At 40.9% G+C, this 27,209-nt stretch overlaps 1 protein-coding gene and 1 long non-coding RNA gene across 7 annotated transcripts; both read right to left on the reverse strand.

The window, feature by feature from the left end:
• Nucleotides 1-3,993: 3,993 nt before the first annotated feature.
• Nucleotides 3,994-5,463, reverse strand: LOC144707199 (uncharacterized). The gene is made up of 2 exons (XR_013582411.1): nt 4,469-5,463; nt 3,994-4,308 (listed from the first exon to the last, which is right to left on the reverse strand). It is a non-coding gene; the product is annotated as an uncharacterized LOC144707199 (long non-coding RNA).
• A 9,240-nt stretch (nt 5,464-14,703) lies between these two features.
• On the reverse strand, nt 14,704-18,933 carry LOC144706635 (WUSCHEL-related homeobox 11-like). 6 transcript variants are annotated; one of them, XR_013582289.1, is made up of 6 exons: nt 18,351-18,929; nt 17,603-17,778; nt 15,732-15,871; nt 15,586-15,620; nt 14,956-15,043; nt 14,704-14,875 (listed from the first exon to the last, which is right to left on the reverse strand). XR_013582289.1 is itself a non-coding variant. In XM_078579632.1 (5 exons), exons 1-5 carry the CDS (start codon nt 18,793-18,795, stop codon nt 15,009-15,011), a joined length of 813 nt encoding a protein of 270 aa, XP_078435758.1. In that variant the 5' UTR covers nt 18,796-18,933; the 3' UTR covers nt 14,704-15,008. The 6 variants fall into 6 exon arrangements, 4 of the variants coding, with proteins under 4 accessions (XP_078435758.1, XP_078435757.1, XP_078435756.1 ...); XR_013582288.1 differs by having other exon boundaries at nt 15,568-15,620; nt 18,351-18,928; XM_078579632.1 differs by having other exon boundaries at nt 14,704-15,043; nt 15,568-15,620; nt 17,603-17,742; nt 18,351-18,933.
• Between the last annotated feature and the right edge of the window lie 8,276 nt (nt 18,934-27,209).

Genomic DNA, 27,209 nt, shown 5'->3' on the forward strand with positions numbered 1-27,209 from the left:
ATGCCGAATAACGGAATTCGGGATCCCGTGTTGCTGCGGCGGCTCGTCGAGGTGGTTGGACTCGTATCGGTGTCGGGCTGGATGGTGACGGCTCCTCGTGTGCTGGGTCGGTGATGTCCTGCTGTTCCTCTGCTGGTGGCTCGATGACGACCGGTGGCGACGCGCCATCAACAACCTATATAGCCCTCAGCCACGTAGTTGACCACCCTATATAGCCCTCAGCCAAGCAGCCAAACTGCGTAGCTACGCAATCGGTCCACGTCGCTGCACAAGCGTAGATAGCGCCACCCAGTTGTGCTAACCACACCAGCCGCTGGTACCCAAGCTACACCGTTGTGCCGCTTCAAACTACGTCGCTGTGACGTCCTCCTTTTTCCTCGCCTCCAGCTTTTGACTTCACCTTTCACTGGCACATTCTCTCCGCTTGTCGAGCTACGCCAGAGCCCTCTTGGCCCATCTCTGCCACCAACCTGTTTCTGCCCGTGCATCAACGAAGTCTTTGACAATGAACGCCGCCACTGACGAGGTACGGTGTTCCCCTTTACTCTTCAGTTATATTACTTTCTCCAATATATGTACTGCACTCCACCGCACTTAGGTCAGTTTAGGTGAGAGGATACATCGAGAAAAATATGTCACGAGTGATTTTCTTGGTACGGGTCGAGCCCGTCTATTACGTGCGAACGACAACAAAGTTATTCCGTTTGATTCCGTAGTCACGGTTGTCACTCCGACCAGGATCAGAAGGTCATCAATTGCCCAACCCGGAGCTCGGAGCTCGGAGAAACCCCCATAATTTAGGGCATGCACATACATCAGCCTTGGATTCATTGCATCATGTAGTCACACTCCCTTTATGGATTTACCTGTCGGATCACGTCATTGAAGACGTCCGTGATCACTAGGTCTTTCCTATTGTGATTTACTAGCCGTTGGTGTTGATAAAAATATACAAGGCCGACAAGCCAATCACACATTCCATGTTCATTAATTAAACATTTTCATTATAGTGCATGTGTGACACTTATAATGAAGCCCGTGAATTCATGATCGTGCTTAGTGAATTATGATGAGATCAAAATACGGAGATCACTAGTCTTTAGACATGTGTAATAAATTTTCCTATTCAGATCATACTCGGAAGGACATCAAAGTATCCACATAAAGTAGCACTATCTAACCTCACACATATGATAAGTATGGCCGTTTATTTTGCCATAAGTACGAATACACTAAGGATAGATAGTGGGTCCTCTTTACTAAGAAGAGTTACCTAAATTGATCCGTATGAATCCCTAAGTGGTATTATACCAAACTGTCAATCATCTTGATTCACATCACAAATGTGTAAGTGGTCCTTAAACTTGAGGCACCAAAGACGTCTTGTGCACGGACAATTGTACTTTAACTATGTCTGACATATCCCTAGTCATGAAATTCTAGATAGTCTTAGTTTGGGTACATCAAAAATTTTACCAAGATGATTGAGATTTCAAGATGGGATCATCCACCCTCAGTATAATAAGTGACATCTCAAGTAAGATGATGCAATTAAATCCTTGGCCAAGGCACTGAAATATCGAGAGATGAGTACTCCGAAATATCTTTACTAACTCGGATGACTGATTATGGTTTGACATTTGACCATACCCTAACGCGACATAGGAGCATCAAGTGAATGAGGGGCTATACATACATAGCAATTAATAACTAAAAGGTTCCATGAGTGAGTCGATACACACTCCTTTCTATCATCTTGCACACGAGGTGTAGTTTGGCAACCCACGTGTTGGAGAATCAACCTATGGATTGCGATAAATCGATCTAAGATTAATTAATCTATATGATGATATAATTAATTAATTTGGAAGCCCAATAAAGATTATTGGGCCGCTTGAGTCGTTAACTAGATTGATACACCTAGAGGGTCACACGAAAATAGTCTTTTGGGCGTCGGAAGATATACTAAAGTTTTGGGGGGTTTATGAAAAATACCCACTTAATATAAATATGGGAAAGCCTTTAATGAAATTCACCCAGGCCAGAATTCTTCGAGGGTGTTCCCCTTCATCTCCCTTCTCCCCATGACCCTTCTCAATTCACAATGGGATCAGGATGGTATAACAACAATGACGGAGATTGAATGGGGCTCATCGACGAGGAGGAGATCTGAAATCTGGAGGACTGCATGGATATTTCTAGAGGTTGCACACATGAGCAACTTGACTCATCTCGCTCTAGGACCCAATAAATCACAGATGTGATCTGTGCATAGGTATTTTGTCGAATGGTTTTGTCGATGTCGTACGATTTCGCTAAAGTCTTGGGGTGCAGATCGTTTTAATTTCTTCATCCCCATCTAGCCCTATAGATGGGGATGATGTCTATCGATGCCACGTTTGTACTTCACATTCATTTTATCATCACATGAGCATCGGCATTCATTCGCACCTCACCCGCCCAATTGAGGATGGAATGATTGCTCAATCCTGATCTGCCATTTTGCATCAGTTGGTGCACGGTGTTTGCTTACAAAATGATGAGCTTGACTAATTCCTGAGAACTAAAAATTATGACATCATAAATCACGGTTGCATAATGGTCAATTGTTATAGATTTATTGTTTTCCTCACTTATGATGAAGTGGACTAATGAAAAAAGTAACTAAATTAAATCGTAATGTATGAAATTTAAAACCCATGAAAAGTAGGAAAATATTATTAATCATTCATTACTTAAACAAATTTCATCAATCATGGCACCAACATGTGTCACCATAGACAAAGCCATATATACATTTGTTACACATGTAGATATGTGCTTCTTGCATGCAGAGACTCTATTGGTAGAGTGGATAAACGGGTATACCCAGCGGGGGCTGAGATGTTGCCATGTCACATGTCCTGGTTTATTAATGATTTATTTTGCATTTATTTCATGTAGGAACAGGTGGCACTATATTTCACGGAGGAGTCCACCAATACTTGGTGGGATTTTGGAGAATCTATCGAAATAATTAGGTTAAATCAACAGAGATGAATTGCCTTAGGGCTTGATATATCTGATTGATCTGAAATTTGAAGGGCCACTTTGTCTTTCTTTCCTCTATCAATCCACATGGTTTGATTTATAAGACGCATACTTACATTTGTAAAAACCATCTTTAGACTTGCCTCCTCCTTTTTAAGGCATAATGAAAGACAGTTAGATTGTAAAGATCCATCAAGTGCACTTTGGTGTCCTAAGTCCTTGAAGAGGACAAAAAGATAAGGGAAGATGTTTTGCTTCATCATGAAATCACGATGGTCCTAGTTGAACATCAGGGTCAACCCCAAGTGCTCTTGCATTAAATTTATTTATCTTCAACGCATATATTTTGTCATGAATGCACTCCCTCATACCGTCATTTTCATTCATTAGTTTTTCTGCATGTTATATGTCTTTCCCCCACACCTTAGTTGAATTACCCTTAAAGAGTAACAAATCCTAATCATCATTCCATAGGGAGACGCTTGGTAGTCATCGCTCCCTGTGTAGACAACCAATGAGTATTGATTTCATATAATTTTATTTGTTCAACTGAAAAGCACCAAAAAACTAATTAAATCCTTGCTTTTTACTTTCAGGATGCCAATGTGGAATGATAACTATGTCTTATTATTTGGTTTTTTTGCTATTTCACTCACCTCATTTGAGAGCGCAGTCAGCTAAGAAAATTCTTGAAAACTCCATAGGCAGGTATATATATATATATATATATTTTTGTGCTCATTATTTTCTATTGAACTAACATTGTTATTTTATTAATTTATTTTTTATCTTTTTCTGTGAGGGCAGTAAAAATGTAGGAAGAAATGTTTTCTTCATTAAATAATTCAATGCTGACGAAGTAGAAGCTCTTCTTCGTTCATCCATTTCCGGAGAAAAGGAGAAGAAATAGATTGATAAAATGTAGATGAAAAAGGAGGACGGTATGAAGGAAATAATATCATAAAAAAAGGAAAATTTGGGATTAACACATACGGTAAGTAATAAGTAATAAGGAGGAATATTGTTGTAAAATGGGACAGCCGGGATTGTCGGCTCGTATTACATCACAGCGATGCACGATGCGTGTCAATTATGAAGATGAATGCACGTTCAAATTTCCTCTTAGAGCAACGAGGGCGAACCGACGGAGGGGCGACGGTTCAGTAAAATCCCCAGGGGTACAACTAGATCCGGGTCGACTCCAAGTGACCCGCAAGATCTCACGATCGGGCTCGTCGTGAGGGCGTTTGACGACCCACAGGAGTTCACCTTCAACGACTACAATCTGTCCGTCAATCTCAATGAAATCCCATCTCTCGAATGGGTGGCTAACCTATCCAACGTCACGGAACTAGGCGGCAGCGGAATACGATAGCGAAAGACAGTACTCAAGGAAATAATAATACTGATAAAGAAAGGGGAGGGAGCGAGAAGGAACCTGGTATCGCTCTCCCCCAAGGATGAACGACCGAGACGATATCCACATCAGAGGCACGATCTAACAGCCGGGGCTACAGGCAGTAGCATCAGCGGGGCGCGCGCGGGCGCAGGAAGCCGGCAGGAGTTGGCGATCGACGAGGGGGCCAAGGGGCACGGCGGCTTGCGGGCTTGGCCGCTCGCTTGCAGGCAGCTCAAATAAGAACTTAGTAGTGGTGAATCCTTGGCAGCAATAATCCTGGTCACGTTCCGTAGGTGACGAACGTCGTAGGAAGCTCCGGAGCTAGATCGGGGGGGGGGGGGGGGGGTGTGGTAATCGTGTCTGAGAAAGATCACCACCAGATCGGGGACTGGAGGCCTATCAGGGCGATGGGAAGGGTCCGGAGGGAATTAACTCAATCACAGCCAGTCAGACACGAGCAACATCCGCGGAAGAATTCCCCGGTGGGAAAATGAGAAGGTCGCCCCGCGATGGGGAAATGAGGGCGCAGTTGCGCGCGTGATCGTGTAAAAGGTGGATCGCGGCACGGGCACACGACGAGGCGGACGGCCATAAGCCGTGAGGCACGTCCGATGATACTCGCAGGCACACGGCGGATCGGTTCGCACGAGAGGGGATGAGAGTCTGGTGGCTCCTCGGCGGGAGGGGCCGGTATAGACAGCGACCTGGCCGCGGGATCAAAGGATAAGGATCTAAGCTCCGAGCTGTCGTTTTTATGGCAGTGTGGCTCGGCAGATGGGATCCCGATCTAGCGCGGCGAGACGGGCGGGGGCGCTGGACACCAAGGGGATGGCCGAGGGGATCACAGATTCCCGATGGCGATGGAGGAGAAGTGGCCACCGAACTGAGGAGGAACAGCCCGAACTGCTGGTCTCACTCACCGGGAAGTTGAACAGACTCCTGAGCGAGGTCCAGAGGTAGAAGATGAACACTTTCTATTTTTTTTAACTCAAAGGGAAGAATGGGAAGAAAACATTGGAAAAGATCATTTTTTCGAAGACTCTCCCCCTGCTCTTGGGGCATGCCTTCCCCTTATATAGAGAGGGGGGGGGGGGGGGGGGGGGCCAAGAGCCAAAGAGGGAGGAGGGGTCCGTCGCATGACATGGCCCTCCTCGTTACACATAACGACGAGACGGAACGAAAACGAAAGAGGGACGAGGCCTAACACCTGGCGGGGTCTGAATATTTATCACGAACAAAAAAAATCAGAAAATAATAAAAGTCTTACGACGAGTATTTAAAGTCAGGGTCGCGGGCGTCGGCGCGAGTGGCTCAGAGAGGTCGAGCGCGTCCCGTGGCAGTGTCGTCGTGATGGTCCCCCATCAAATATATGGCTCAATATTGGCATAATACTTTAAGTGTTAATATGACAATAAGGAGGTAGATAAAAGATGGAGGATAGGAAGTAAGTAAAATTACTTCGAGTAATGAGAAATTAGGATTATATATAATGATAAGTTACACTAAGTAGTTTTAGAGAGAACCAGAGAAAGTGAGAGGTCATCTTTTTCTAATAAAGATACTATTTATATTATAATTACGAGTAACACTTGTATATATATATTATGGGTAGTAAGTGAAAGAAAGAAAGTAATAATAATTTTATCAAAAAACCAATATGATAGACATTATATCAAGTTTCACTTGTACTTTTACATTAAGAGTTCAACAAGAGGGACGGATGTAGGGCCTAATCAGTCTTTCAAGCTCTAATAAATATCAAATAATAACAGAACTTGTAAGCAGTAATAATGTAAACTTAATTAAGAATAGTAGATTAGTTAAAGACAGGGTCAATATAGACAGATTTACATTTAAAAGGTTTTACAATGTTCTATCATATATTTAGTGCAACACTATAAGGTACCTTTGACAATATAATTATATACATAGTAACCTCTGAATTACACTCATCTTTCCTCACTATCTTCTCATATTCTTACTCTGTCTAACTAAGTTCTTAAATTATCCTAGAATAATTAAAAAACAAATTCTCTTGTCGCTCTTAGTAATAACTCTTATATTGTCTATAACTGTATATACTTCATTAATCTATATTTATTTAAATGATCATTTCTTAGCTATGATTAAAATTCTTATTCCTCATCCCTATTTATCATTCCTATTATCTTCAACTAAAAATAAAAAAATATTGATTAACTTTAAGACCTTAATATCCTATTCCTTGATATATCTACTGATATCATCTAACATATAATATAAAAACGAGTTAAACTAAATTAAAATATGAATAATATATTTTACTAAGAGTAGTATTTTATTAATCATTGTGGCTTTCGATAAAATTATAATTACTTTCTTTCTTAATACGTATAATATATATAGAGTTCATTCTTTCACTTACTACCCATAATATATATATACAAGTGTTACTCCTAATAAAGGAATCTAAAAACCAAAGGGTATCTCTAGATTTTTAATATAATACGTTAAATAAGCTACCTCAATAACTTCAACTAATATTTGATGTAATCTATATAGATTGATTTCAGCTAAGTTTAAATGATAAATCTTCTCCAAGATAAGTTTATACCATATTCCACTGATGCAGAGGAGAAAAGACCATGGGCACCAACTACCACCCAATGACTTCTGCATGAATCTGAACTCATTTACTCCAGGATGGCACAATCAGCATCTTCCTGGAGCTTCTCTAAATTATTTTCTTGCTTCCCTATAGCTGTTATGACTTCCATTGATCATTCAAACTCCATGGAGGGACCTATTCTAAGCCAATAGATTTCCATAACAGAAGATTCATGAAATTTATGATATTTCATGATTTAAGGGTAGAAGAGGGGCTCTACAAGTTGTGTATCTCACCAGTCATCTTTGGAGGTCTTCCAAGACCCATCAAGTTGGATTTGGCTGCCATCTGAACCATAAACCGCAATCCAGCATGGGTAGATATTGGTGGCTTTATGACTTTACATAAGATCTCTGTATGTGACGGACCAATGGCTGTGATTTAACCAAAGCATTGGACCCTCTCCCAACGATGATTGCCCTGGTTCATTAGCTCCATGTCTATATCTCCAGTCAGACCAAAACTGAAAATAATTTCTAGTTCATCCCATATCAAAAAGTTTAGAATTCTAATTGCAAACCAGACGAATTTTGTGATAAAAAATAAACCCCTTTCCCCGCACACATGGTATCTATGACTGATTGTGTGCTTACTGTTGGGCCTTTGGGGCTCTTCTTACTCCATCCCTTTGGCACTACGGCTGCATGAGTACTAGAGCCAGCTGGCTACGACCACTTAAGTGCACCTTGTTTGGTCTTAGTGCCGATCTCTTCATTGGGCTTTGGCCACTTGCTCAGCTTCTCCTTTTATAGTTGCCCTTCCCTTTTTCAATTCAAGTCAAATAACATAAGCAATTTCAAAGGCTGATTAGGATCAAAACATTAAACTAGAACTCAGAGAAGGGCAACTATATCTTTCCACTTATATCTTAGTACAAATAAAAATAGTTTCCTATTATATATGAATCTCTATCATTCCTTTAGAAGTACAAATAAATTTTATTTTCATACATATCCAGTTCCTATAAAATATAATCAATATCCTCTCCTTTTTATCAATTCTGAAGTATTAAACCATTTTTCCCCGATAACTAAATAATTCAACTATTATTTATCATATCCTAACTGTATTTGTTATCTCTATATGACTTGGGTCAGATATTTATAGAACTATATATTGTATACTTCTCATTGTTATTTAAATATCACCTTGTCCTCTTGCAATATGATTTAATGATGAAATATATCTGTAAGTACCCGCTTCTATGGAGAAAACCTTACTCAGAACTCTAAATACCAAGTAAGTTTAAGAAATTATAAACTTTATTTGTTAAATCATATTCGACGATGAAATGAAACTAGACACCTAGTTTGCTTTCGTTGCGTAGATACTTCCTGTTTCTTATTAGTGTTGAATCCACTCACTCCACTTTTTAGACTTGACGGTGAGAAGACCTACTACATCTTGCAAGAGAATTGAATAATGAGACTTGGAGATCCATCAGCACATTAATTACATTGATACGTCTAGAGGTTGGAGAGGTAAATGACTTTGACAAACTCTTCCCTGGAGCAAGTCCAGGGCATCTCAAGTTTTTGATCAGTTTTTGCAATTACTTATATATTTCCCCACATCAAATATAATTAAAACAAGTAATCAAACCCTCAGGACCCAACATCAGTACTTTTTTTATTTCAAAGTATAATTATTTCAAATCTAAGTGGGGCTTACAACTCTTCTAATGGATCATGCCTAAACAACGTCGACAAAACATCATCGGAGTAGTCATCGTCATCATCAGCGTCACTACAGGTCCATATCCAGCCCGACCGGCACGCCAAAGCATCCATGAAGAAGCCTAGTATTAAATACTTTGGGTAGAGCATGTCCACACACGTGTTCACATTTTAATTATCTGTTTTCAGTCATTTTAATTTCTGTTTTGTGTTAGTCACGACGAGTTCACCCTACTCGTCGTGACGCATCCATATCACAGTGTTTTTGTACCCACTCGTATCGTTATAATTTCACATCATTTTATCTATTATTTTCTTTATTTGTGTTGTAAAAAGGGGGTCTCTTATTGGACTCCCCCCTTGTTGGACCCATTGTAAGGGGCCCATCATGGCCCTATATAAGGCCATGATGGGACCACTTGTTGGCAGTTACCACTCGTCCATGTCTCACCTTTAGAGAAGAAGAGGAAAAAGGAGAGGAAGAAGAAGGGAAGGGGGAAGGAAGAATGAGAATGTACATTGGGTTGGGAAAGATTGTGGTGTCATCACAGCCTGGTCACGCCCGATTAGGCTACCTATTCTATGCACTAGCCTGCATCGGTCAGTCTACGCTGATCCACTGTTTTAAACGGCCTTTCACGTCGATTGACCAACTCGCGCCAAAGAGATTTTCCACCACCCGCTATCTGTCAACGCGACCAAAAGGTACATTCACTCCACACATGACGAGCCACACCCTTGCGGCATCGATCAGCCGCCACAAATCCAAGCCTACCGACCGTGCAATCAACTAGCACATCCTTCCCCATCTCCCAAGACGTCCCGTCCAGGGGGGTCGCAACTGCCCTGCCTGACAATTCGTTGACCGCTTATTTACACCGTGGATTACTCCGTCACCCACTCCAGATCACGCCAACCACGATCCACCACAAGCCCACATTGAACGAATCTGGAGTCTACTTGCATGCGACACATTGAAAGCTGCCTCTCACTCTTGAACTAGCGTCTCCAACGGCACCGGACCCACAACGCTAACTTCAACTCTGCCGCTCGGTGGTCGAACCGTGTCAGCTCACGAGGATGATCCCTCCTGCTTGCGCAGCCTGACCATCTGGACTGAGCTCGCCGTGCTACATCTACTTGCACACCTTCTGTTCAGCCCTATCCCTTTTCTTCCTCAAGTCCTCCGATCTTCACTGCTTCATCCTGCCCGCGCCAGCTCCAACATTAACGAAGAAGCCGACGACGAATGCCACTACCAATGAGGTATGTCGTTCCCTTGCTCGCCGGTTATATTATGCCTTATAGTATATTTTCGGCTGCACTCCACTGCGCTCAGGATAGAATTAGGTAAGAGAAAACAACGAGAAAATTACGAATTGAGTATTTCCCTAGATGCGGGTCGAGCGCCTCTGTTACGTGTGAGCCCCTACGAAATTAATTCCATTCGGCGCCCTAGTCGCCGTCGTCACTCCGACAAGGGTTAGTAGGCCACTGTCATCGTCATCGGCCACCCGCCCTGGAGCTTGGAACTCGGCAATTCCCACAAGTTGGACCTGCACGTACACTCTGCCCAGGTCACTTGCATTCATGAAGTTACATTCACTTAGTGAATTACCCATCAGACAACGCCATTGATGACGTCCGACATCATCTTTTTTATTAAATATTTATTCCTATTGTTACTTTAGGAAAGTCTTTTAATTTTAAATCTTAATTCCATTTGTATGCAAATTATGCTCTTAGAGAACATCATGACTATGCTATCAGATGGATGGTATTCTAAAGTCATGGCACAAACATATTATTGATGAAGTGAGAGACAAGATTGTCAAGCTACAATGTGGGGTGTTTATGAGAAAGGAAAATCAAATAATTGCCAGACTGTGGCTCAATTCATGAAGTAGTACATGAACTATTAGACATCCAACTTTACCGCTTTTTCAATGACCAGTCCTGATTTAAAATCTTACTATTATATTATGTGTTAGAAAGTAGGCATTTCTCCAAGTCTTTAAGCATATAATTCCTTCCTCTTGGCTGCCCAAATTCATCTACTTCATATCTAGATCTCTGACCTCAAAAAAATTGTTTTCTAAGACATTACTATGTCACTGCGAAAGCCAGCTTCCAAGTCCTCTCTCCCTTTCTATTATACCTTGACGATATATAGTCCTTAATACCCCCTCTATCTATTTTCAGTCGTCATCCTCTTAGTACCATTGGTCTATCTTGTTTTCCTAATTTTTAACCGGACTTGATTATCAGTATGCTGCACCACCATATTTAGTTATTTTGCAATTTAATCGTGAATACTGTCCATGTTTGTTTTTGGCTTTTCCAAAAAAATGATATATTTTTCTTTAGTAGGACACCAATGTTTTTCTGCATTGTTTCTTCGTGAGCTTTTTCTTCTCTTCTCTACTGCGCACATTGGATGTATGAACAAAAATAGTGATGCAACCCCATACACCATCATGAATCTCTGTAATTCTCTCTATCGTGATCGTTGTGTTGCAAATCTCAGAGTTAGGTGTGCAAACTGACATAAATCTCCAGGAGTCATTCATCATTCATCGTATCACCTATCTTTTGATCCCTCTTTCCTTCTCCCCGTCCAGAAACTATTGTATACACTTATACAATTCATCTTCATTACCTATATCTTATTTCAATCACATTTCCATATTTTGCTTGAAGTTGGAAGTTAAAATGTCTCTCTTCTAACCTCAGCTAGGACGGAGGTTTGTGACTGAGCTGAAGCACTACCCAGGAGAGACTTACCTCATTATGAGAGATGTGTGTTTGGCCATGCTTAGAGGGAATTAGGAAACGTAACAATCACTGCCACACCTAGATATAGGGACAACTTCTCTCTCACCTCAATAACTCTCACCAATCCAAAGGAGGTAATTATGACATATCTGAAAATATTTGAGTTTGAATTGTCATGTTGTGTTTATGATCTTAGCATGTAATTGATATTCATAACACTTGTTTTTCACATGCCTTTTCTTTTCATGGATAAAATGGTGAGTTTAAGAAACTAGGGACCATTATTAAGGGTGCAGCACTGATGTAAGTAAGAGGGTGATGGGGGACCATCGCGACGACGCCGACATGGACACGGAGCATGTTCGACCACGCCGAGCCGCTCGTGCCGATGCACGAGACCCAGCATTCAAGTATTCCAAGTAAGTTCACTATTACTCGTCTTATGGTACTGTCGGATCGGGTCGCCTATCGAACCGATCCCGTCTTTGCATTTTTTTATTTTGAATTATCGTGTAACGAGGAGGGCCACGTCACGCGACGCACCCCTCCTCTAGTCGTAGTCTCTTGGCACCCTTCCCCCCCCCCCCTATATAAAGGGGAGGCATGCCCAAGGACAAGACGGGCCTTTTGAGAAATCTACCTCTGTTTTGAAATGTCTAAGTTAATTTTTCTTCGTTGAGTCAAAAAAAAAAGCTGGATGGTTCCTCCAGCACGCCCGTTCAGCTTCTGGAGGAGGAACCATCCAGCTTCCTTCGGAAGGACCTGAGTTGCCACAGCCCGCCAGCCAACGGACGATCCCGCCGGTAACGAGCAGTTGCGCCCGCGCCTCTCCTCTGCTGCCTCGCTCCCGATCCGTCACCTTCTGGATGCCTGCCAATCTCCGGTGATCCCTGTCCGCGCGCGGTCTCCTCGCCGACCTTGAGCTCTCGGCCGCCAGTGTCCGAGGTCTCTCTCCGGGCGTTGCTACCACCCGCAGGCGCGGAACTCCTCCGCCACCGGTCCTCCTTAATTCGATTCCACTGTTGCCCTCTTGCGAACGCGAGTCGCTCCTCTGTCGGCCATCCTGGTGTTAATCACGACCGCTGCCCGCCCAAACTCTCGCGGGAAGTCCCTCCCCGACTTTCCCCGTCTACTACAGGCGACGTCTGTCATCGTCGTGCCAACGGCATCCCCGACTAACAAGCTCGACAACCTTCTCTAACCCGGGTCCGGCCAGCCTCCCTGTTGCGCGAGCGCCTCTGGCTCGGCTGCCGTGATCACCTGGTTTGCCGTCACCGCCATCTGTGTGCCTCGGCCTCCATCACGCGCCACGATAGCGCGTCGTTGCTGCGTCCCTCATCTGCTCCTTTGTAAGACCGCCAGTCGCGGCGCGCCACAGCCCGCGGCCCCGAGCGCCTGACGCCGCCGCCACAGGCCGCACGCTCATCTACCTTCCTCATTGCTGCTCGCGACGCAGGTTGCCACCGCGCGCATCTTTCTCCGCGCCCTCACGCGCGTGCATTAATCGCGGCCAGCGACGACCTCCCTGCGCGCTCGCGTGACGGTTGACCGGCCCTCCTCCGCATCGACCAGCGCCGTCGTCGCGTTGTGGATGACCGTCCGTCTCCTGCCAAGCGCCAGTGATTATCTAGATCTTGGAAGCCAGCCCTGTGTTGCTGCCGCCAGGGTCCTGACTGCTCGACCTGTCGGACTTGGGACGATTCTCACAACTACTCGTCAGATTCACTGTTACCAGGAATTCCTAGCACCAGGTTCTCTTTCGATTTCCCATTCTACATTTACAGTAACATTACTTTCTCCAGTACTGTCTTCCGCTATCGTATTCCCTTGCCGCTTGTCCGTGACATCTGTGATAGGCTAGCCACCATCGTTGAGTGATAGGTCCCTTTGAGATAGACGGTCAGACCATATCCGTTGAAAGTGAACTCACGTGGGCAGTCACACGCCTTCGCGTCGTGCTTGTCGAGTGTTCCTGCGGGTCACTTGGAGTCGACCCTGATCTACTCGTCTCTTAGAATACCCTGGATTGTCGTCCCATCGTCGGCCCGTCCTCTTCGCTCCGGAGGAGTACTCTAAAAACGCGCATTCATTACATAGTTGAACACGCATCGTGTATCTCATTGTGACGTAACACGAGCCGTCGATCCCGGCGTTACCGTGTTACATCAGAGGGAATATGATAACAAGTGAATTCACCCACTGACATTATGTGGGTCACTCATAGCTGCGATGGATATTAAGTCTTATTCGCATGTTATATCATATAAATTAATGGATTATTTCATGTTAAGGAAATTTTATATTTTTTCATTATTCCTGATATTATTACACTCATTGATGCATTTTACGCAGTTAGATATAAAATCCCTTCACTTCCAGCGCACGTACCGATCATTGGATGTAGCTTAATGATTGGCACATTTGCTGATCTAATGTTGTCATAAAAAATAGGTAGGTGTAAATAACGAAAAGTCAATCTAGGCAACTAATGTCTCAACAAAACAAAAATGATGAGGGGGACTTTTGTGGGTCTTGAACATGTGAAGTGTAACCATCAGAAATGCAGCCCTCAAGGTGTATACCCTAGCATCAGAGAAGAAATAAGCCTACAACGTGATTGCCCTGATGGCACTAAGGATGGGTAATACAGTCCTCTTGAGTGCAAAACACTTCCTATAGAATGAGTGAAAAATAAAGACAAACTATATATTCGAAACACGGCCCAACAGTAGTTGGCCAGGACAGGCACATGAACCTCTTGAGGGCACAAACCTTTCGCATTTCTTGGATTAAGCATTTTTTTTACTTTCTTGATTACTTCTTGTTTATTGCTTAAGCATTGGAAAAATATCCACGCTTTGGGATTGTTTAGTAAGAGCAACACGGTCATTCGAAGGTCCATACAAAATCCTAAAGTTATTTAATAATTACTTATTTTTCAATCGCAGAAATCGTTTTTCAACAACATGGAGTTTGCTCATAATCCTTATTGTATCATGTTAATCGTCAGCTATGGCGCGTGTTTAGTCCAGTGAGAAGATATTAATCCAGACTCGATTTTCCTTCTTTTTTTCCCATGGACAGGGTAGAAATGCAAAACTCTCTCTTTCCATCAAAGCTAGTTATTTTGCTATTCTTATCTAAATTTATTTATGATATTCAAAGTGCGAGCGATGGATACATGAACTATTCCACGCACTAATGATAACTTGGGAACAGCGTTTAAGGTAGAAAATCACATTTGGAGGCTACAGTGCATGTCTTAAAATTGACCAGATCTGAAAACCAAGTGCCAGCGTCTGGTGAGCAATACTTCGAGACCATTTATGGCAGATTTCAAAACCTACTCTGGATGAGACGCGGAGATAACGTTGGTAAATCACAGAGGGAAAAAGGGTGATTCAAAGACAGGAGAAATCGGGATTAACCGCCTCTGGGGATCCTCGGATCATGGCTTGGGTTGGCTCCGGAACCCGGGTAGTCATTTCCCTCCGAGTCCATCCTCCCAAAGTTCCCCTGCATCAGACTAAATCAGATAACTGTTTTCTTCAATTCTCATGTGTTTTCGTTCCATTTGTGATGTCCAGATAATTAGTCAAATGGTTTGACATCATTTAATGAACCTGAAATTGTTGAATGGGACTCGTTTTCAGTCGTTTTTGGCAAATGACAATATCACTTAGCAGAGATAGAGAGGGGGAAAGGTCGTGTATGACTTAATAGTGAGATTAAATGCCTCCTCATCTAAATCTTTCTCTTGATTATATAGGCGCATTGGTATGCATGTAAGAAATTCCTAGATTATCTATTGTTTATAGTTAGAGATTCGAGTGTTCCATTTGTGAGAAAGAGTGAGACCCTTATGGATGTTCTCTACTTTTTGTTTTTTCATTCGGATCTACTTCCCTATTCACAATATCTATCTTTCTACTGCTTTTAACGCCGGAGCCGTTTTAGAGAGAGAGAGAGAAAGAGAGAGAGAGAGAGAGAGAGAGAGAGAGAGAGAGAGAGAGAGAGGAAGAGAGAGAAGAGAGAGGCACCTGTTCTGCTGTGTTTACCTCTTGTCGTCCGTGCTCTTTCGACATGAGTCTTCCTGGGAGATAGGTGGATAAATGAATTGGTGTGCGTGAGTCAAAAGGAGAGAATTATGAACTATTCCCCTTGGAAAAAAAGAAAACGAAGAGAAGAAAAAAAGCGAACGTACCCCGCGATCCGGAAGCGATGCAGATAGAGACGTCGGAAATGACAAGAAAAAGCAACACGATATGGAGAAAGGTTGGCGCCCCCATGAACACCAGCCAAAGCTTTGCTCAAGACGTCTCCAAGGTCAACACCTCTGTGCCACTGTTAGGGTAGAAAACCCTAATCAAGAAGCTAGAGAGAGAATGAGAGAGAAGAACATCCCTGATGAATGAGAGTTAGGTTAAAAGTAGATGTGCCCAACAGCAGCACGTGGCCACCGAAAGATGAAAGCCGACGCTGATTCAAGATTCGGTGTCGTGATTCTGTCCATGGGCGGCGGTGGTTCTCGCATCCGCTGCCACACATACTAATTTCATCATTTTATTAAATTATTGTTACAGGCCTTTTCTTTTGGACTCCCGCACCATTTTTTCCTCAGAAGTTATCGATTGATATTTTAGAATAAGCAAAGTGAATGAGACCCCTGAAATTATCCCTCATGTATTTCCGATGATTATCATCGTTCTCGCAGAGAATATCATCCTTTTTCCTGCTTTTTATACCGGAAATTTTTGCGAGTCGAAATAATTTGTCATGCTATTGTGAAGTTTTTCAAATAACGAATAGTTCTTGAAGGCGTAATCTTTTTCATTTTAATCTGTCAAAATCCCCAGGACAGTTAGATTCCAACACATGCCGTGAGTTAATTAAGTCATTTATGAGGATTCAAAAAGAATTATTGCAAATGGACAGGATTAAGAAGTTTTTGCCTATTTGTGACGCACAAAGTTCTAGAACACTTGGCGGAGTTGCCTCGGATCAGGATGACGTGGGGCCTTGCATGGCCAGAAACAGTGGGCTGCATTTATTTGAAACGTCGTTTTGTTGCTTCAGTTTCTTGGGTCAATGGAATGGATGTTCACACTGGTAAAATGATCACAAAAGGAAGAAAAATTGTCTGAAATTTGGATCCTTTTGTTTGACTCCAAGAGACCTTCCTCAGAAGGGCTACTGTAATGCGCCAAAAATTCAAACTATGGGGCTTTCGGAAGTTTCTAGAACGCTCACAGGAGTTCCACAGAAAGAATGCCCAGTTATAGAGGAATAGGCTTTAGTTAACTTGCGGAACCCTTTCAAAGAAGTTTAAAATCAGGAGAGGGGGAGAGAGAGGAAAGATATGCGGACCCTATAGTAAGAGAAAGCAAACTCCACTACAACCACATCCTTCATATGAAAGTAAAGCGTTGAAGATTTGCAGGAAGAAGCAACTGCCTTACTAGATAGGGCTGCGTGATTGTCAATAGGCTAACTATCTAACTATCTGCGTGATAGTGAAGGGCTGAGATTTTAGAGAATTTAAAACAGAGCTTCTGCAAAATAGAACTCCCCAGAGAGATTGAGTTAGGCAAAAAGAGATGTATGAGGCTGGGATCGACAATAAAATCGGAAGAAATAAAGAAAAAGAGGTTCACACTCGGCTTTTCTTATGAATTATTTAATCCCAGTTATTTATACTGCTCTTCTTCCAACAAACAAACGTAAAGGACAGGTACACACAAGAGCGCATCGGTAATTCTACACTCCCCGTGCAGATAAATGTATTCATCTAATATCATATTTTTCTCTTATAGAGACGGTGACAAATTAAGATATAATCTTTTTCCCTTTTTGTTCCATCCTGCTATCAGGGCCCTGAATTGAAAACCTTTGATCTCCTATCCATTGTCGATCAGGGTCTTTACGCAAGTCTGGGCACCTGAAATTGTCTTATTCTTACAAAAGTAGACCGAACGTACGCATAAATGACTGGATCAGGATGAAGATGATGATATGGATGCCACGAGGATAATAGAAGAGAGTTAAATAAAAACATATTTTAAGACACGAACTTACCAGAAAATAGTTTTCACCAGCATGCAAGCCCTGGAAAACGATCCCGAGTTCTGTCATGGGCACTGGCTCACCGGAGGAGTGCACGAGCAGGAATTGCGGCCCGAAAATATCCCCTACATCGAATGGCCCTCTCGGGACATCTAAAGGGATTCCGTTAATGAAGATCGTCATGAAACCTACATATTTCACCAGCGAAATCACAATTGGTGGTTTTATCCCGAAACTTAACCAAGAGTTATGGAATGAGTTAACCAGAGACGAAGAGTTAAGAGAAAGTTAGAGAAAAAGAGAGAGATGGATGAAAAAGAGAAGAAAATTAGTCGTGCAGTCCAAAATCAGATGAAGAAGCTAATCGACTAATTCAGCCGGGGAGTCCGAAAAATAAATATTATGGATGCAATCTTGATAGATCATTGCCATCATAGTAAAGGAGAAAAACTCGTAACCTATCAAATTTTTTCATTGAAACCGAGGGGACGTTTGTATGCCAAGAACAAAGGACACAAGTTTAGAATCCGGGTAAGTATGATTTGCAACCTTCGTGGATACCCATTATTTGCATAGTGGTCAAATGAAAAATACGTTAGTTTATCCATAGCTACGATATTTACCTCATATTAGACCCCCTCATTTGTATCTGATCAACCTTACTGGATCTAAAATGTATTTTGTCAACGAAAACCAAGGATCACTCGATGTGCCAAAAACAATTTATCAAAGTCCGGTCAACATCTAACAACGAACTCACCAGGTTGGTAGTGACAGGTAGAGTTATAAAGGAGGGGTTCACAAGAGACATGCTGAACTGAATCAAGAAACGATGGCCATGGTCTAGAAGTAAGAAGGACGTCATCTTCGCCAGCACCGTTGAGAAGCACGGGAGAAAAACCAGATCCAGCGGGAGAGTTATCTGTTGAAGAAGCAGTAGTCATGGCAGATGATTGGTTGGCCGATGCACTAACCATTGAGGCTTGCATCAGTCGCTGTCGGCGGCGAGATCTAGAACGGCGATTCTGAAACCAGTAAAAAACGTTGGCATCGCCAACGGGCCCATAATTTTCCAGTAGACTCCTTATTTTAACAGTCTCTGTCTTCGTTGGATTAACCATCCCGCTGTTGAATATGGACTCAAGTATGAGGATCTGCTCTGGCTTGGGACTCCACCGCGTTCTCTCTGGTTCACTCGAGGACATCGCCCTGGCTTGAGCAGGAGGAAGAGGATGATGACCAGGGGGAGATAGAGGAAAAGTAGGGGAAGAGGTGTACAAATTGATCTCTAAGAACAAGAGAAGGGACGATTGAGACGGTGCCCTAGTTTCTAGCCTGTCTCTTCCCCACTAGTTGTAGTTTAACTATTTCTTTATTGAAGAGGCCTTGGAGTTCTTCTCCATGTGAAATGACTTCATGGGGAGATGGGTTTCTTGAGGAATCGTCCAAGAAAACTAATAAATTAATTCATTTTTTAGGGTATACTCTGACGCTTTGTGCGCGGGCAGCAGACCAGACGAAAGTTATGCTGCATCCTTCTCTCGAGTGGCAGAAGAGAGAGAAATGCATGGCTCTTCCATTTCTGTCTCTGAGCTACATCTGGAATTTGATACTTCTCATGAGTGAACCGCTAGAAGTTGCTTCGGATTGCTGTTTACCCGCTCAGTGGGGATCGTTAATAGGAATTCGACGTGCCTTTGGGAATCGGGCTGATTTATTTGCAAGGTCTTGCGCATGTGACTAATTTTTAATGGGACTCTTAATTTGAGGTGACGCCATAAGATGGTTGTGTGCTGAAAGCGAGGCGACTACTCTGTCTTTATATATTTGGAAAGAAGGCACCAGGTGTAGGTCAAATATTCATCGACCCCGAAAAATGCGCTCTGTACAGAGAAGGAAAGGTGAGGAACACTTCAGTTTCCTCTTTCTCTTCGTAGGTGTGGACATGGCCTTCATGCTGCCCATAAAACTGCGCTCGCTAAAAATACAGAGGTAATGGTTGGTGACCTACCAGGAAAGACCAGCATGAGTGAATCGAGTGTTGAGAAATATTTTCACGAAGTTGGAATCAACTTTGTCGACATGTAGAGTGGCAATCGTATCCACTAGTGAGAAGTAGGTCTTTCACCACGTCTGACGAACGCTATTCCGGCGGTGCGTGTAGACAGGTGAGATAAGTAGTAACTTCTTCTTTTTGCAACGGAAATGATGAAAAAAGGATAGAAAGGAAAGATATACAGAAATGGAAGGGTTTACTACCCTTTTTCTTCAGGAATACCATTAGAGGATGTATACTCCACAGTAGACAGGGTTGTTCTGTTCAGTTCTTTTCAAACTAACAAAAAATCTGCGTGAAAGAACTGCACAAGGCCTTGTTCTTTGTTGTGTTCTTTTTTATGTGTGACAATTAGAACAGTTTTTTTGCACAATTTGAACAATTCGAACAGAATTTGCACAATTCAAATTAAATTTGCATAAATTGCTACAAATGCACACAGAATTTGCACAATTCACACAGGTTCTGAGAAATTCTCAGAAAAAACATGTTTAGTGTATTTAGTTCTTACTAAGTGTGGATGTATTATCAAAGAAATAGTCTCAGTTATTCAAATGATCGTAATAAGAAAATTAACTTACGGCGATAAATACTTTATCAATGAATCGCTCAAATAGGAGCATAGTAAATATAATATACATACAACTAAATGAAAAAGGCAAAATAAAAAATAAAAATTGACAAATTGAATACTATAAATCAAAAAAGTGAATAATCAAAAAAGTATATATTTAAAAAATGGTGAATTCTTTGGAAGAGAGGAAAGATATAGAGATTGAGAAGAAAAAGAATAAAATAACAAATTCTTGTTTAGACGTACACATGAATTAGGCCAAAATAAAAAATAGATATGTGTTTGTATAATGAGGAAATAGTGAGACAATACAAAGAAAAAGGACATAATGGGGACTGGGAGTCATGGTCCAGGAATCATTATAATGGCGGTAATGAATCAATAGAAAAGAAGAAGTAACAAAGATTAGTTTCTTTTTAATTTTGGAAAATAAATTAACGAAGACTCATATCTTACCGTGATTCTTGAAGGAATTCGGTCAGATGATTCTTGAAAAATGAAAAGAGGAAATCGCCGAGCGCCCGAAGGAGAGAGGAAATCGCCGAGGAGCTGAGGAAGAGAGGAAATTGCTGAGCCGTCGACGGAGAGGGGAAATCATCAAGCAACTTGGGAAGAGAGGAAATCGCCGAACGATAGAGGAACAGCCGAGGAAGAGCATCCTTTGAGAGTCTGAAACCTAACAAAGTAACAATTAGCATATGTATATTTTTTAATATGTTTCTTTAAGAATAAATATATATATAATAATAAACATATATTTATTTTTTAAAAACAGATTAAAATAAATTCCCACAAATCAAACAATTTGAACAGCACACGGGTGTGTGGGATGATTTGTGTGAATTTGTTAATGTTCTGTTTGGAAAACCTAACAAAACTAGCAAATCGTACAGATTCACACAAAGTGAACCGAACAACCATGTCTACTCCAAAGAAAGAATTTGGACATAATGTGCCCAGTAGATGTAAAAATCTCTCGCCAGAAGTAGAAGAAGAAGAAGAAGAAGAAGAAGAAGAAGAAGAAGAAGAATGGAGATAGAGGAGAAGGATAGATGATGGAAACCAGATGAAACAATGAAGAAGATCGTTGTTAACATCATTAATCTTCGTTAAGAAACTAGTAATGAGTGGTTATAAATCGAGATCTATTACTATCTCTTTAATTTTAATTTTAACCGTTAGATTATCTGATGGTTATTTAGGCATGTCTATATTTAATCCTATGCACTAGATTTATCCTATCTATATTTAACCCTAGCCCTCAATAGTTTCTGATATTTAATCCTGACCATCTATTTCTCATACCGAGTATAGATACATGTCTGTTTCCTACTAGTTTAAGTTATTCAAAACCCTATTGGCCGATAACGATATGACGTGGCCTTTGATCCTCTTTACTAGACACTGAAGTGATTATAGTGGAGAGCGGCCTAGAGGTAGAACAAAAGCTATTTAAAATTGAAGACACTATCTCCTCTACCAGCTTAAGGAGGCAGCAGCTCTTGCCGTAATATCTCGTGGCATGGTTCCTCCTAAAGAAGTCATTTATGCAAGAGCAATGAGCTCGCCTTCGAAGTCCACATTTTGCTGGGAATCATTCACAGGCAGCCACTGTTGACAATATCTCTATCAGCGAAGGAACTTTGACCAAAGTCATGGATGCAATTCCGCTCAGGGCGGTACATTTCAACATCTCTTTGGTACAGACGAATACATGCTCTGATACAAATAGTCAGAAATCACTTCTTTATTACCATGCCATGAGTTGTGCACAAGCACTTGCAGGAAGGTTGGCACTTAGATGCAGAGAGAAATAGAGCTGACAAGGGACAGATAGAACACAAAGTTGAATGATCAACCAAGGACATACATATATTCGTATATTTTTATTTGTGTTTAGGAGATAAAGAGAGATAATGAGAGATCAGTCCAAACCCCCTACCTGAAAATATGCAGCATGTGATCTACGTCCTCTGTTCTCTGAATTCTATTTAATCCACAAAATTAGAGGGGGAAATGTCTGAGAGAGAGCCAGTGAAAAATAAGGGTAAAACAACGAAGTGGGATTCTCCACTTCCACCTCTAACTCCCTAGAGTGAATTGCAGATTATTTTCCTTCACTTTCTATTTCAGACAAAGGATTCTTCACGAATGCACCAAAGGTGCAGCATGAATGAAATTGTTGGAACATGGCTGACAGAATACAACAAAGAAATCCCTTTGACTGAAGAAGAACAAGGCTGCATGGTTCCATTCAATAGACGGGCACATATTTTTAGGCATTTCTAGAACTGCTAATAAAGATAATCTAACCGTATTGAGCATACACCTGTCCACATGTTATTGTTCAATGACTGTGACCTAGACAGAAAACATACCCACAACTTACCTCACCACTTATCATTTTGTGCAATCAGTGGCCTAACAGCAAGATGACGAAACACAAAAAGATTCATAAGAGATAAATACCAACAAACTCGTGTTCATCATGCCTAGTCTGATGGTTCCTTCGCGGTTGACAATGACTTAAATTGTCATTTTTTTGCCTGGGCATTCACCGTATTTCCTATATCTTGATTAGTCTAAAATAGGATATATAGCTTAGAGGTGATTGAGGCTATCCGCCTGCTCCTCTTACATATTCTTTCCTTACAGTCATTTCTCATTTCTCTTCTTTATTGTGAGACCTTTCGGCAGCATCTGTACAACAAAAGGTTTTGGCTTCGCATATAGCTCATCTTCATCCTCCTCAGGCAAACCAAGAGTCTTAGATGAAGGATGACTACGATGAACATGAGATGGGATGGCCTTCATCTGAGGAAAGTGGTTGTTGAAGATAATATTAGGCTTGGATAAAGCAAGGCAAATAATGTACGCAATCTGTTTGGGCCTCTAAATACAAATGAAATAATGATGATGCAACCACTTTCCTTAAATGAAGACCATAGCTCTCTTACAATCGTGGCTGTAAAGCTAAGCTCCTGATTCAAAATCTCAGACAATTCATGTAGTGAAATGAATAATATAATCCACATGAAGAGGAGTGAGCAACTCACGGAGCTGAGGTGGTCCAATAGGAACTTTTATAAAGAGTAGCCATTAATAATTGGACACCTACCCCTTATACTCATTAGAGATTAGATAAATAAGATTCAATATAAGTTTAAACATAGACGGGATTCAACATAGATAGGATCCAACGGCTAGGCTTAGCTTTATTGTAGCTGTTATACCCATTATAACGGCCACAATTCACATAGATAGGATTAAATATAGATAGATTCCAACAACTAGGATTAACTTTATTGTAGTCGTTATACCCGTTATAATGGTTAAGATTATAACAAATTAACTAAACATTATGACTAAACAGACCACTAATTGTTTGTTGTAATGTCTAGGAGAGGACAAGAAATGAAGATGCATTTTTATGTTAAATTCTATTTTATGCAATTATTCATTCATTATGTAAAATGTCCTATTTTAATGAATTTGTGCACGACTAAAAATATTATTTAACTCGTTGATTAAGTAGAAATAAAAAAATAAAAATATCTATAAAATAATATTACATAAATAAAAAAGAAGTTGAGGCGATAGTAGCGTAGCCAAGGCTGCAATTGGAGGCGCCACCCACCGCTGCAACCAAGGCCGCAAGCATAGGCGACAAACAACAGCCACAGCCATGCCGACAGCCCCCCTCAAGGAGTCCCAACAGGTACAGAAGCTCACACTCAAGGTAAGTCCATGGATTTTATTTTAAATCGTATGGTTATAATATGAGGAAATTATACACTGCTTGAGATTTCCGAAGGAAGCAATATGGGATTTATAACACAGCTTTTCAAAGAGGATTGGACCGGGCCACAGATGGGCAAGAGTGTGATCGTGGCCCATCGGCTGCAATATTAAGAAAAATAGAAACAAACAAGATTGGGCTTCAAGCCAACCTGGCCTGAAGACCGTAATGGTATGGGATTTTCTTAAGATGACGATATAATCTTGCCGGCGATCTTCCTTCTGAAGATCAGACGGTCAATATCGTCTTTTAATTTTCTGTTCTTCTATTTTTAAGCGACAGTTCAGCAAGGGCGCCGCAGTGGATGAATCCAGAAACGTGAATGATTGGAGCTGACGTGGCATAGTTAAATATGCCGGGTCCACCGGAAATAAAAAAGGTCCATAGCCATGATTAAATCATAGCCGTTGAATTGTCAGGGAAGGATCTAACAGTCTAGGGGTAGTTTAGACCTTCCCTTTTTCCCGCCACCGTCTTCGTCGCTGGAGCAGTTATTTCGGTGACGAAAAGGTGGATTTCTTCCGATTCGTCGCTGGAGATGGCAGCGAGAATGTACCATATTGGTCGGGAAGGTTATTGGACCACTCCTCACCTATACAATACATTCAAATTCCTTGAAAAATGATCTTTTGCTGCCAAAATTTGAATTGCGTATTTGAAGTAAAAAATCGCGGAGGAGAAGATCCTCCGTCTTCTTCTTGTTCCCTTGGGTTTCTCAGTCAACGATGATGACAGAGCTGTAACCTGAAGGGAGATTAGTTAGAGAGAAGAGTGGAAGAGGAAGAAGAATTTGTGACCTAAACCAGGAAGATGACAACGTCGAGCGAGGAGATATGAAGCCCATGGCGATCATCTACTCGACGGCATATTCTAGTAAGTCACGAATTTCATCTACCTAAGTCTTATCTTGATAAAAAAATTGATTAATTAGAATAAATCAAAAATTTTGTAGAAAGCATTTTTATTCATTTGAGGATGTCTTCAAACGTGTAATACGATTGCCTTCAACATGAACTTTTAATAAATCTTTTTTAAATACTTTTAGATTAATTAAAAATATACAATAAAACCTAGGAAGATATAATCCCTATTCTATTTATGTCTTAATATAAAATACCGTAAACATCACTCTCCTTCCTTGTAAATATACATATAAATCCAATTTCTTCTATTAGACATTTTATAAAATACATTGTTTTCAATATTTGGGTCTTACTTTACTCCTACAAATCGACCTCTAAAAATTCCATAAAATTTTCCTTAAATCACTAATATAAATCACTATATATCTATAAAATTGGAGTTTATATAAAATATTTTTATGGAACTTCCTTTATAAAATCACTTACGAATTCTTTATTGTTCTCTCCTGGACTTTAAAACAAACAATTAGTGGTGTTTGTTTAACAATATTGTGGAAATTTATATTGAAAGACATTAAATCTCCACTTAATCTTTTTCTAAAAATTAATAAAAACTTCCCTATATAATATTCAAATATTAATGATCGCATGCAGTTCCTCATTAGTATTTATCATTGTAAAATTTCTTCTCTTTGGTCCCCAACACCTTAGTTAATTTCAATTCTAAGAGACAGCCCCTTTGGAGACAACCTTACTCACAACTTTACATTCCAGAGTAAGATTACATACTTTTTTTTATTTGATTGGAGCGAAAAATAATAACGGCAAATTAACACCCGTATTTTTACTCTATCAAATTGGTGTCGTTGTCAGTGATTGGCAACCCTTGGTTACATTTTCGCTATTGATTTAGATTTATTTTCTTATATTTTTGTTTTCATTTTATTAAATAAAAATATTAGCTTACTTACCAAAAAAAATACAATTGAACTTGAATTAATTATTTGCTTGAATTCAATTACTTTATTGATTACTATCTTGATCAAGTGATTGTGAAATTCCATTTGTTCTTGCTGGAAAGGAGTTGGCAAATATCAAGGTAAAATTTTATTTGACTTTGAGATATTAGCCTAATTCTTTTAATTCTTGATGATCAGTATATGTGGCTTGAGAATTAATGTTCAATTTATATTGATTTACTTCTGTGATGATATTATGATGCTTATTTGATTGAAGTTTAATTTCCTCCCATATTCAGCTTATAGATTTTTTATGTCTAATACTTGACTTGATAGGTGGATTAGGCACAACTAGATAGTGATTATCTCATTGAAGATAATCATGTTACCCTACTTCACTCACCATGTTGAGTAAGTCGACGTAAATCATTGCTATGGAGGTGTCTTCTACAATGCAGTCATCTATGGAGTTTATATGGAAGCTTACACTATGGCCTGATATTTTCAAATTCCAGATAGAGTATGCCCTGAAGAGTATCCTAGGCCAATGCCTTATTGGCATCACACTAGCACTCGTGCATCTTCTAATGGAGGCACAAACTTTAGGGTAGAGCCTTTCATGATTGATCTCTTACCAGTTTTCCCTGGATATCCTATGGAAAGACCTTATGATTATCTTTCAGATTTCCTCTCTGTATCTGACAATGATCACTTTTGTCACATCCCACTTAAGACGGTTAGGATGAGACTATTTCCCTTCTCCATCAAGGATCCAGTTCATGAATGGTTTAGGGGAATAGCTAAATATATGTATACATGGGATGAGGTAGAGTATCACTTTAAAATGAAATATGAAAGTAATGAAAGAACAAGCTTCCACTGATCATACCTTGGGGATGATTATGAGAATTCATACCATGATGGACACATTACAGCAACCAGATATCAAAGGCAGCTCGAACACCTCCATCTACTTGAGGGAAATCAACACTATACTTGTGGGTACCATAATTCACCTTATGGAGAGAGTTTTCCTTTCCCCCAGTTGGAAAGGAGCTCAGAGTGATATCATTCTTACCTTAGCAATGAAACCGCACATTCCATGGATGAGCACCATTTCCCCCTGCCAAGCAATCCATGAGGGATATGATGATGAAGATGATGACGCCACTAGAACTAATTAACAACAGAAATCAAAACATGATGAAAATATTAGATATATTAGAACGCATTATCATAGTGAAACCATCTTATCCTCTGACAAAGGGATAATAGACAACATAGTACATCCATCGAGCCAACATTGTCATGAGGATTTTGACCCATCAATGGAGGAGCATGAGGAGAACTTAAGTGGTCACTACCTGG

This window comes from Wolffia australiana, chromosome 8 (genome assembly GCF_029677425.1).
Source record: "Wolffia australiana isolate 7733 chromosome 8, ASM2967742v1".
Classification (NCBI taxonomy): Eukaryota; Viridiplantae; Streptophyta; class Magnoliopsida; order Alismatales; family Araceae; genus Wolffia; species Wolffia australiana.

Excerpts from the sequence above, each read along its gene's own strand:
- LOC144706635 (XM_078579630.1), bottom strand. The coding sequence starts at position 18,795 with ATGTCCTCGAGTGAACCAGAGAGAACGCGGTGGAGTCCCAAGCCAGAG. Across the intron at positions 15,872-17,602 it reads CTGGTGAAAACTATTTTCTG|TGGCACAGAGGTGTTGACCT; the intron begins GTAAGTTCGTGT and ends CTACCCTAACAG. Across the intron at positions 15,044-15,567 it reads AGGTAAACACAGCAGAACAG|GGGAACTTTGGGAGGATGGA; the intron begins GTGCCTCTCTCT and ends AGTCTGATGCAG.